Below are 13,167 nucleotides of genomic sequence, written 5' to 3' on the forward strand. Positions count from 1 at the left end.
GTACTGTTCTGTGCCTGATGCTGCGCCTCTTTCTTAAACAAACACCATAAGGTTTCATTCATCCACCTTTTTGTACTTCGTCCTTCCTACGGCGTCCTCTCTCTCTCTCTCTCTCTCTCTCTCTCTCTCTCTCTCTCTCTCTCTCTCTCCTCTTATTCTCTCCCCAGAAACCTCTCGTTATGTTTGTTCTTCTACAAACATAGTAGTGTCATTTGTAAACAGGCTCACCCTCGATATCTAAACAGTTCATTTTTAGGGATTTGGCCCGTCTCGCCCCTCCCCAAAAACCTCGCGGGAATCTATAGCATCAGCGCCGGTGCTTCCGTCGTCAGAAGACATCCTTTTCGTCGCGCGAAATCGCAGGCAAAAATATTTGCGTAGCCTCATAATTCGCTCTTTTTACGAAGTCAGTGACGCGGGGGAGTTGGGGAGGGAAAGGGGGGAGGGGGGGGGGGGGGGTGGCTTGGCATCTGCCAGTTGCCCTGTATCAAGCGTTCGGGAGGAAAACAACATCAAACATCACACAACCTGTCTGACAGGAGCAGCCAGGGGTCGTGTGTCTTCACGGTTTGTTTTCCCGTCACTCTCTCGCCTCTGACCCTGACGGATGTCTTCGCGCGCATATTTAACAATTTCTCTCTCTCTCTCTCTCTCTCTCTCTCTCTCACACCACAAACACACACACACAGAAGCTTTCTCTTCGCAGATCCTTTGTTGGCGTGAGCGACTACCGTCGGTACAGCTCAAATTAATTTAGCCTGGTATACATGATTTAAACACTTGTTCATTTGTGCCCTGCTCTTCACGCACAAACTCTTTTGAGTTCTTTCTTGCTTGAAAGTAGCATGCCGTAGTTGAAATTTCATTAGAAAGAAGGGACCTGTGTTCTTTAGTCATTTTTTTGCCTTCACCACTTTTCAGTAAGTACGATTCTGTACCATAAAATTAGCATTAGATTTTCGCGTTTTAACGATAAATTTGCACGTATGTAGTCAGGCTCTTATGTAAAGAAAACATAACGTCCCTTAGTGATTTATTGTCTCGGAGAACTTCTTCGAACACCGGAGTCTTGTTCGAAAATTCAAATCATACCAACACTCGATCTGCACACCTGAGGAAAAGTGTACTGGCGGTTGAAAACAATGGATGGAATGTAAGAGATGCGCCATGTTTACATGTTGAACTTGGAGATTCCTCCATTGATAGAACTACATATTACATGTGGCCGAAGTTCGGCTTTGTTGTCAAAGGCTTGGCATTAGAGGGTTGCCAAATTCTGGCGACTTATTTGGGTAAATAAGTTCATATATAACCTTAGCATTTGTAGATGTTTTACAAAGACTACGCTTTCGTCTCCAGATAGTTGGGCAAAAATGTTAAAATTTCCGATCGCAGCCAAATGCACACACACACATATAGATTATATGTATACATATATTATATATATATATATATTTATATATATATATATATATATATATATATATATATATATATATATATATGTAAATGCTATGTATATATATATATATATAATATTATAATATATATATATTATTATATATATTTTTATATAATGTATGTACTTATGTACGTATGTATAAGGCATTCCCGTAGAAGGCGTAACTTTAGATGGTGCCGACATCCCGGCTGTCAGCAGTTGTGTTTTACCTTGGCTGAAACAATATATATATATATATATATATATATAATATATATATATATATATATATATATATATATATATATATATATATGTAATTATATATGTATAAAACTTCTATCTCATAGACCACAGCAAAAATGTCACCATATGCATGCTAGTATTTCTATTATGTGTGTGTTTTTGTGTATGGTTTCACAATTATATTTAAACTCGTCCATGATACGTGCTCATGTCATGGATAGATGCCCTTTGTGTGCATTACGTAGAGAGTAGCAGCAAACAGCCCTTCGGAGTGAATAAATAAATTGAGAATTAATTAAATACACCGGAAAAATTGTAATTTACCTCCTACAAGTCCTTGACGATGACGATAGCCATGGAAAGGTTCGTGTTCGACGAGCGGAGAATGCAGAAACGGAAACAAATTAGCGTGTGGCGAGAAAGTAGAGACGCTCTACGACTATGCCTTTCGAGAGGAATTGTGCGTACATGTGCTAGTGTGCGTGTGTGTGTATGTGTGTGCGCGCGTCCGTGTGTATCGTGAGCCAATTTGCATTTAGAAAGGCAATCGTCTGAGATATATCCAACTTCCGACAAAGTGACTATTAAGATTCTTATTATTCTTGTTTAGTTTAATCTCCCGTACTTCATCTCTCTCTCTCTCTCTCTCTCTCTCTCTCTCTCTCTCAAAACGGTAAATATCTCATATGATGATTAGTTTCACCGGCCGTTAATACTGTGTATTTATTTTTTTATAGTCTTTGAGTTATTTTAAAACAATTTTGGAAAGAACTGGCTGGAGTTTTACACAGCGCATCATTCATGTAGCTTGTTGGAAAGAGAGGGAGGTCTGGGATTTTCTTTTTTCTTTTTTGTCTTACATTTTGTGGTTTTGGCCTTTTTGCCCTGGAATTTTTAAATCGTTCTAGCATAATCATGCAATGCTCATTTTTCTGTAGCTGTATGATTTTTAGTGACAAGCTCCTTCGAAAATAACTAGAAAAAAAAAAAACTATTTTTCTGTAATGCTGTATGAAACTCTCAACCACTGCCCATGGAATTCTCAGCAGCGGCCCATGAAACTCTCAGCCACTGCCCGGTGATGGCTTGTGCTCTTGGCGCATATAGCGGTTCCAGACACACGATCGTGGCTAACTTTAACCATAAATAAAATAAAAGCAACTGAGGCTAGAGAGCTGCAATTTGGTATGTTTGATGATTGGATGGTGGTAGATGATCAACGTACCAGTTTGCAGCCCTCTAGCCTCAGAAGTTTGTAAGATCTGAGGGCGGACAGAAAAAGTGCAGACGGACAGACAAATAGCCGTCTCAATAGCTTTCTTTTTACAGAAAACTGAAAATGGAAAGATTTTAATCGACGCTAATATAGTGACATCGGTTCTCTTCTTCGTAGGTTGGGCGGGACTGAATTCCTTCCCGACTCGATCTCGTCTTATTGGGAAAAGAAATGTTATAAGACCTGAGGTCGTGGTTTTTGCCCTCGTGCCAAGGGAAGGAAGGCTTTATTAACCCTCCCTCAGATAAGGGATATTGGAACTGATCCTTTAATACAGAAAGAGGGAAAAAGAAAATGACATTTTTTTCGAGATTTTTTTCTTCTTTTTATAATTAGTGATGTGTACAGGCGAGCGGCACAAATCGGAATTTACAATTCTTTGAGAAAGATGTATTCGAATTTGCTCTTGAGAGAGAGAGAGAGAGAGAGAGAGAGAGAGAGAGAGAGAGAGAGAGAGAGAGAGAGAGAGAGAGAGAGAATTCGTGCGTGCGGCATGCTTCGTATTAGCAGCCTGAGGAGGTGATTACCTCCGAAGTTAGTATTTATTGGCTGTATATCTTTATCTTGAAGAGTTGGTCTTGATTTTATCTGGAAATATTTAATGCCTTCGACCCTCTGAGACCGACCCACTCCGGTGCATCGTTAAGTATACCCCACTGTTGATGGAATGACTATTATAGATAATTTCTTCTACAATATAGATAATATTTTGGGACACCTGCCCTCTGGTGCACCTTTCGCCCTTCATACACCGACTTGCTGTTGGCAATTTTGTGTCTTGGAAAATACAGTTTGGGTAGTGAAACGAGAGGTGCATTTTTGCTTTTGCCTCAAAGTCTTTAAAACGCTCTTTTGTGACTTTCATGGAAGAGGCTGCTAGGTCTGGATATGGTCATTCATGGCGCGATTTCCTGACGAGACTATGATGCGCGTGTTAGCTTTATGATTTTCAGGTACCTAAGCGTCATTGATATGATTGCCTGTTAATTCGGTGGCGTTGTAAAACCTCCCGGCTGCGTCAAAGACATGACGAAACCGTCCAAAAATTGCCTTTTACGTACAACAGAAGACAATCCAGTTGTTCCTTAATTAATGCGAACCGTGATGGTGATAGAGAAGGTTGTCAGAACGAAGTGAATTTTAATGGAATTGCTTGACGCCCTTGCTAATTAGGATCATGCATTTGTCTGCAAGCTCGGGTGTGAGTCGAGTTCATTAATTCCACTTCGTAGCTTTTGCCTATCGGCTGGGAATGTGTTTCTGTCGACGATGGCTTTATAAGTAGCGAAATCTATAAGTTATATTCATATCGGTCGTCATTATCTCGTTGATTTCTTTCTGGTAAAAATCTGGAGTTTCTTCTTCGTCTGCGTCGCAATTAGCGTCTTGTTTCCCAACCTGGAACTATTAAGAAGGCTTTGTCTGTCTGTCCGCACTTTTCTGTTCGCCCTCAGATCTTAAAAACTACTGAGGCTAGAGGGCTGTAAATTTGTATGTCGATCATCCACCCTCCTATCATCAAACATACCAAATTGCAGCTCTCTAGCCTCAATAGTTTGTATTTTATTTAAGGTTAGTTTGTATTTTATGTAAGGCTGAAGGTGTCATAGGCCGCGGCTCATACAGCATAATACAGACCACCGTAAGATTCATCTGTTGTCGGTGGTGTTGATCATACGCTGCACAAAAACTCAATTTATTTTTATTTATTTTATTTTATTGATTTTTATAATTGAGTATTTTTGTCTGTCATGGTCTCTTCACTGCGGTAAAACTGTCAAATAACGCTGGGAAACTCAAATTGCCGTTCTGGAAATGATTTAATCGAAAGAAATATTACATGGTTCAACTCCATACAGGGTTATTTGACATTTATGTATGATGTATGTACAAGGGATATTTCCATTTAATTCTCTCTCTCTCTCTCTCTCTCTCTCTCTCTCTCTCTCTCTCTCTCTCTCTCTCTCTCTCTCTCTCTCATTGGCCGTCTCTGCGCTCTCCTCACCTGACAATGGTCGACCTGGGAAACCTTTGTCACCATACATACAGGAATAATAGGGCCATGTGTTATAGGGGCCCCCATTTTCCGAGTCCTTTGTCCTCAAAGCACCTCTAACAAGCTGCTGCGTTCCGCGGTCGTGGTGCTTTTGCCCTCACCCAAGCGCCTTCGTTGGGTGACACAGATAAATATATTCGTCAATATATCTATATCTAGATCTATATCTATAAATATGTATATATAATTCTATTATATTATATTATATATATTTATATATGTTTTCCTTTCTGTAATGTTTGCTTGCATGTACGGTTTCCTGCTTGGCTCTGCTTCCGAGCTGTCTATTTCACCCCATGTTAGTGATCAAGTCCACAGCCAACTAGAAGCTTTGTACAAAGATATTTTTTAATGCACTGTTTTTGTAATGTGCAATTCATTGTGGCTCTTACCTTATGGATATATATATATATATATATATATATATATATATATATATATATATATATATATATATATATATATATATATATATATATATATATATATATATATATATATATATATATATATATATATATATAATTTTGATTGTTGTCTTGCTTAGTGGTTTTCCTCAGTTGGAACAGATAAATCAGTCAGTAAATCAATCATTCACTACCTGATAAATAATTGTATTCAGCTATACACTACATCTATTCCTGAGAAAATACCATAAATGTAGGAGCAGATGACTGATAGTATAGTCTCAAAAGAAAAAAATAAATAAATAAAACAAGGTAAAACACCATCACAAAGTAAAACTCCTTGAACGCCAACGTCATTAGCAGTGTTAATCCGCAAACCACTTTAATTGAACGGTGAGGATGAAATTAAAATTCACCATTAACGAATAACTTAGCCGAGTTGAGTGAAGGGAAACTCTCACAGTGGAGCTCTTGTCATTGTTCATGTTGTCACTGATAGATTGCGATAAGAGATGGCGGCCACGATTCCAAGATTCATGATTGGAACGAATGGAAGGGCAAAAGTGGCCTGCTTAGTACATATTGTTTGTTAGTGGACATAAATGGATAATGAGTTCTCACACAGTTTTGATCTTGCCATATGAAATATGGCGTAAAGATGAATCGAAGATATTTGTTAAAAAAAAAGGTCATGTAGAATCTTCCGCGATCCGTTTTAGAATATGTCATTTAAATGATATGCATTTTTTTTTTACTTACACCTGATGTTATTTATAAGTCAGCACAGACCCAAATTTTCCTGGAGACACTTTCGATCTCTCAGATAAATCAGGATGTGAATAAGTATAGAAATAAGTCATAAATATGGATGCTTTGTAAACAATTCTCTGTAAATTGTGTTTCATCTGTTCCTTACTACCATTTTTTTTATGCGAGTGGGCGAGAGAATTTGGACGCAAAGGGTAGCTCCAGAAGGTGACAGCGAAACACTTTTTATGCACCACACCGCCTTGTGGACAAATGTGTCCACCCTTTCCTTTTGTCACTGATTGATGTTGAACGGGTATTCAGTGATTGGCGAATCTAGATTCAGTGGACCACGAATCTCCCTCACTCTCTCTCTCTCTCTCTCTCTCTCTCGCATTATAGAGAGAGAGGGAGATTGTTTTCCTTTGTGTTACGTTTGTCGATCTAGTGCACGTGAACGTAGATTTGTATCTTTATTCTATTTGCTTTTAGAAATTGTATGCTGAACATTTTTTAAGCTGGTGATAATATTCATACGCTGTAGATGAGACGCTTTATAGAAATGTGGTTCTGTGAATAAAACCATCTGGAATTTTTCCCCTTATTAAATGTCAGTCTCGTCCGGAATCTTTATTTTTTCAGACAGGATCGCTTAGGTGGTAATTTTCTGTCTATTCAATAATGGTTAGGAGTCAGACGAACACTGGCAGGTTCATTGTTTATTTTCCTTGATATATTTTCAAACTGGGAAATTCCATTGGCATTTCTGTTGTGTGTGCCCCGAGAGTAGCTCCTTTTACTCGCTTTGAAGAGCATCATCATCCAAGCTGTTCACTACCAAATGTTTTATATTCGTTTTACTGTAAAACTGTAGCATTTTTTAATTCATTTTACTGTAAAACTGTGGCCTGGTCTTTCTGCCAGCATTATTTTCTGTGATTGCTTTCAGTTTAAGAGTGGATGTCATACATTTTGAAGCCTCCTGCCACAATAGGAGTTAACACTTTTGTAGCACCCTCCTTGGGATGGCACTCAGATTAAACTGGCTTATGCCAGCACCGGCCCGTGAATGTGATAAAGCAGAGACCTTCTCCGGCTGTGTTGCCTTTCATCTTTCATCTGCTGCTTTTTGTTATCCCCTACTTAGCTGTCCTGCTTCTTTCACAATGACATGACCTTGCTCCAGTTTTCACTATAGAAATATTTCCAGTGCTCTCATTAAACTATGAATGATTTTAATTTTTATAACTTTTATTTCAGTATTTCTTTATGGTGAATCATATACTTATTAGTTTAAGTGTATGTATTTCTCTTTATCCACATAATTTTTATCATTCTGTTCTGTGTAAGCGAATGCATTTAACAATGATAATGTTTGCTTTGGTCATTATTATTATTATTATTATTATTATTATTATTATTATTATTATTATTATTATTATTATTATTATTATTATTATTATTATTATTATTATTATTATTATTATTATTATTATTATTATTATTTTAGAAGAAGACTCTTTTAAACAAATTCTGTTGAATAAAATGGCAGAATTCAGGGAATTAATCTTATATATTATCTTTTCTATTTTTCTTATTACTCACTTTTCCGGCTCAGCGATACTTCGCGATAATTGGCCAATATTCATATTGGGAATAATGCTGAAAGTGGTATTTTATTTGGAACAGGATTTATTAGTCAAAAACTGGTATTATATATCAGTATACTGGTATTAACAGAATATGGTGTATGGAAAGGCGTTCCTCAGGTCCAGGTCAAGCAGGAGTCGTCGTCGGTGTTGGTATCATTCCATAAGCGAGGTCAATGTCAGGCCGGGGTCGTAGCTGGTATTCAACTGGTATTAATGTTGGTGTAGCTCTGGCTTATCTCGACGTTTCAACCTTCTCGTGGGTTCACTTTTCACCTGCTTTGTGCTATCAGCTACGATATTATAAAGCTTACGGTATTCAGGGTGTTTGGGGTTTCATAATATCACAAGCCAACCTTGTATTAAGGTTTTTGGAAACCTTTAAAACCCATACCGTTGATGCATGGTTAACAAAAACAGATTTATGACTTGGTTGTTCCTTTCACGGCGAGGAAACCGGCGATTTGGATCTTGATCAGATCATGAAAGATTAGCCGGCATATTGCTGGTTGCTGCCCAGTTCCTTCCTTCCTGGATTCGGTTTCGTCGTGTGTGCAAAATACTTTCTTGGGTCTGCCATCATGGTCTACCTGTAGAAATTAGACATAAAGACACGCCGTATTTGATTATTTCTAATTCTTTCCTCCTGTGCCCAAATGTTAGATTCTTTCTAAAAGTTTCTTTTTATTTGAAATACAATCCGAAAACGTCAACTATCTTCTCTTTGCTTTGTTTGATTTTTTCGGGAATGGAATGGAATGTAGAATTTTGGCCCAAGACCGAGCGCTGGGGCCTGTGAGATCATTCAGTGCTGAAAGGGATATTGTTAGTCGAAAGGTTTGAAAGATGTAACAGGAGGAAAACCTCAAGGCAGTTGCAGTAGGAAACAATTGTTAGGAGAGGGTGGAAAGTAAGATGGATGAGAGAATATGAATGGAGGTACAGTAAAAGGAAAAGAAAGGGTTGCAGCTAGGGGCCGAAGGGACGCTGCAGAGAACCTTAAATAATGCTGCCTACAGTGCACCGCAGTGAGGTGCACTGACCGCACTACCCACCCTACGGGGATTATTTATTTATTTATTTATTTATTTTTAAGGAGAACGAGATTAATGTTACCAGTCATTCCCTTACACTGTCACAAAACTGATTGTCAGTATCTTTGTGTATGTGTGTGTCTGTGTGTGTGTGTGTGTGTGTGTGGAGGGGGGGTGGGGGGTGGGAGGTTCTAAGGCAAGCAGCCGAGAGAACTCCTAACGTGATGCTCCTCAATAATTGAAGGATGTTTTATTTCTGAAAGCTATAATCATCTCGACTCCTCACTCCCACAAAATCACCGCAATTTATGAAGGAAAGTTATTGTTTGCTAATGGTAGCCTTAATGTTGTCATTTCTGGCCCGGGCGATTGAGTAATGACATTTAAACAAGGGGTTTCGTACTGATCTGTAATCAGACGTGAAGAGGAACTGGTGGCAAAATTGTTGTGATTTTCGTTACGCTGCTTCTTACGTACGCATTGACAGCAGCCCTCTTGGGTCCTAGGGATGGTCGTTGACTCGGGGAGTAAGCCTACAGATTAATTCGTTGTTGTTGTGGTTGTTGTTGTTGAGGGGGGGGGGTTAGGAAAGGTTTATGGAAAAGGCTAAAAAGGTCTCAAAAAGGTGTTTCGCGTTGAGTTAAAGTTACAGAATTTTCAGGATAGGATATTTATGATTTATTTATTAGAGGAAAATGTAAAAAATAAATATTGTGCATGTAAAACAGTACAGAAAAATTACTTTTAATAGAATATAGCGAATTTATTTAAATTTTCGTTGGTGAAACAACGCGCTATTGGACTGTAGATTTTAGCACGTTGTAATTTACATTAAAACAAGGAATATAATGTTTGCAACTTATGCGTGTAGCGAAAATCTTGCATGCATCCAGAGTAAGCTGGAGGTTGGATCACTCCTTGATTTAAAGAGTAAGATCGTAGAAGTCACCTGAAATCCTTTGAGGAGTTACAAATACAGCTTCCTTAATCAAATTGAAAAATGAATATTTGTACCGCTTTGTGATTATTGGAAATGTTTCCGAATACTCAGAGGATCGTGCAAGTTATGACACAATAAGTTACCTCCTACCCTTCATTTTCCTACAGAATTCCTTTTTTTTTGTCTACTTTTTTTCAGCGGAAAGCTATTATCTTTACTAGACATCATCTGTGAGGGAGCACTCATTTATATAATATGCCCTTATTAAATCCTTATGAAGGGCATGAAAATGAACCTGACAATTACAATCAGTTCTTCATTAGGTCTGCCATCACTAATACGCTTTTATTTCTTCGTCTCGCAGCCTGTGATTGCCATCCGGTTGGCGCCTCTGGGAAAACCTGCAACCAGACAACCGGACAATGCCCTTGCAAGGACGGTGTCACTGGCATCATGTGCAACCGATGTGCCAAAGGGTATCAGCAGAGCCGCTCGCCCATCGCACCTTGCATAAGTAAGTTTCACACACATATTTTAGTGTCGATTCCATCGTAAAGCTGTGTTTATATATATACTATGATATCAGTTTATGTGCATGCTTAAATGTTTGTGTTTCTGTGCAAATAAATGTCTTATGATTAGTTTCTGAGAGCATTACTATTGTCATCTGTGGTGATCCTTTAGACCGAATGAACCACTTCTCGAATCACCACGTATTACTTTTTCACTTAGACTGTACTTAGTATACTCCAAATTTCATTGCATGGCCATCTGTTTATCGAATATACGTACATACACACATACGTACACAAAAACCTAAGCCAGTAAGTGTATTTGTTTTGGCTTTTATGGACATTTGTATGTATGTATGTATGTATTTAGGTATGTATATGACCGTGCAATAAAATTTAAAGTATAACTACTGTATAAATACAAGGAGTACATAGTTATTTAAGGATTGAGAGGGTTGACATTTTTAATCAGTACCGCTGATGATAGTAGTGCCTTCAATAATGATGAAAGCATAAGAGAACCGAAGCAGAAGAATCCATCTAGACAGGAGAAGCTGAGAAGAAATGAAGGGGCTGTTCACTCAAGCTTGATAGATAATAGGTTAGACATGATATTAAATTTACTTGGAAAAAAAACGAAGTGGAAAACGTTGGAGTGAAGAATGAGTTTGCTTAGATGCTCCCAAGAGGCGAGAAATGGAAGGAGATATATAGCTGTTAGATGTCACAGTTCAAAAGATGGGAAGGGAGAGATATTTCATTCAGGTAGAAATAAGGAAAGAATTGATAAAAGAAAAAGTACAGCTTTATTGGAGTTCTCATAAAAAAAATTGCATTTAAATAAACGTCGGCATATTAATATTATGCCATGGAAAATATGGCGTAGGAATCTGAGAAATATGCTTAGAGTATAATGCCTTGTCGGAGCTGTGAAGTGATCCACAAAGATACCATCCTTGAGACCTTGATTCACCGACGAAGATTAATGGAGCATAAAATGGTGTTTCTCTGGGAAAACTTCCCCTTTACTTTTACCCATAAATCTTCAGCGAAGGTACTCTTCAAGTTCAGTGTGTAATCACCCGTGCATCATGTATCCTAAATCTGAAATAAAGTACACTTTCTTATATATGCGAAAATTCATTTATGTATCAGTATATATATTCCAATACTCACACACGTACATACATATATATATATATATATATATATATATATATATATATATATATATATATATATATATATATACTTATATATATATAAACAGAAAACTCTAGGGGAATTGAATTTAGGTACAAGGCGAAGAGATCTCGTTCCGTTTTTTATTTATTACTTAGCTTTACACTTTCTTCGTGGTCAGATAATCTGCTTATATTTTACATCACGTTGTTATTCCCGTGACTATATATATATATATATATATATATATATATATATATATATATATATATATATATATATATATATATAAAATATTCATACACACAGATATCTGCATTTGACCCAAAACACTAAACTCTTCTTCCTATTTGCAGAAATACCTGAGCCAGTTCCCGTCAGACCTAATGGAAGTGGAGGTAAGTTGACTGACAGTTTCATTCAGTTTATACACATTTAAGAAACGTTTTGTATTGGCTTCAATAAAACAGAGTCTAATGCAGGGGTTCCCACCCTGAGAGTCATAACCCCTTGGGGTTTTTGGGGTTCTGCTTGTGGATAGGGGTTAAGAAGTCTGGAGAACGTGGACATATTATTACTGAGTGAATCTGCGTCACTTTAGAGTCTAGTCAATTCGGCATTCTATAAGTAAGTGTTATGTTTATCATTAAGTGGGCGGCAAAAGGAAGTTTTGCTGCTCAGTTGCAACCCTCAGTCCATCGGGAAAAGCTGTATTTGTGATGACTGTGACTAGATGAGATATAATGACTTTCCTAGTTTGATTAACAGTCATCAACCGATTTAAATCTGGAGGTCATATTCGTCAAAAGTTTATGAAAACAACTCTTGCTTTCTTCTCCTTTTCAAACAGCGACTGTTAAGTTGGTTGGCTGTCGTGTCGTAGGTCCAATGAATGATCTCTAGATCTTGTAATGGGATTGAGACATATGGAAGGTCGACAAGTTTTGGGGAACCACCGTGTAATGTTTTTCGGTTGTGTAGGGTATTCGGGCCTCATTCATGTTTTTGGGTTGTTTTAATCATTTTTATTATTGCGTTGACATTACCGGTTGCTATGGTGTTCCTTTTTCTCGTGTTCCGTTTCTTTCTAAGTCAGCGGTTCCTTGTACTATATTCTATCAAGTTTAAAGCCGTTTCTGACTATTAACATGACTCCTGTAGTTGCATGTTCTTGAGGTTGCATCAGATTTGAAAATCCTTAAATGTGCCTACTTTTATTTTTACTGAGCCCTTCTCATGTGATCAGTAGTATGAACGCAAGAAATCCTCGCCGGTGAATTAATTGAAACGAAAATGCATTCGAATGAAATAAACAGGGATATTTTAATGATCCGAATCATCCTCGCCGGATTCTGCGGCTGGAGGAGAGATCCCATTAGTATTTCTCGAGGAACCAGAGGAGGTGCCGCTCTGTGATCTTCAGGCTCCTTTGGGCCAAGTTTACTGTCGGATAAGAATCTCTTACACGCTCGTGTTCGGTGGGCTTCGTGTAAAATCCGCAGTGCTGTATTCCACCGATGTAGTACCCTTTTTGAACTACTTTAAATTCCACCCATTTACTCATAGAATTAAGTGGTTTTTAATTTGTCACTGCTTCGCTTTGATTTCAAACAACTGAATACTCGTAAGTGTCGAATACTGAACACGTACGATTTTGCCCGTATTGTGAATGGTACG

The 13,167-nt window shown here is 37.9% G+C and overlaps 1 protein-coding gene across 1 annotated transcript in view; it reads left to right on the top strand.

Moving 5' to 3' along the window:
* The window catches only part of LOC135212172 (netrin-1-like), a 117,218-nt gene that overhangs the window by 56,821 nt on the left and 47,230 nt on the right, over nt 1-13,167 (top strand). The window contains exons 2-3 of the mRNA XM_064245607.1: nt 10,161-10,310; nt 11,847-11,888. Coding sequence (XP_064101677.1) covers nt 10,161-10,310; nt 11,847-11,888 — 192 coding nt within the window. The remainder of the gene's footprint in view (nt 1-10,160; nt 10,311-11,846; nt 11,889-13,167) is intronic.

The sequence above is a fragment of the Macrobrachium nipponense genome, chromosome 40 (assembly GCF_015104395.2).
Source record: "Macrobrachium nipponense isolate FS-2020 chromosome 40, ASM1510439v2, whole genome shotgun sequence".
Taxonomy (NCBI): domain Eukaryota; kingdom Metazoa; phylum Arthropoda; class Malacostraca; order Decapoda; family Palaemonidae; genus Macrobrachium; species Macrobrachium nipponense.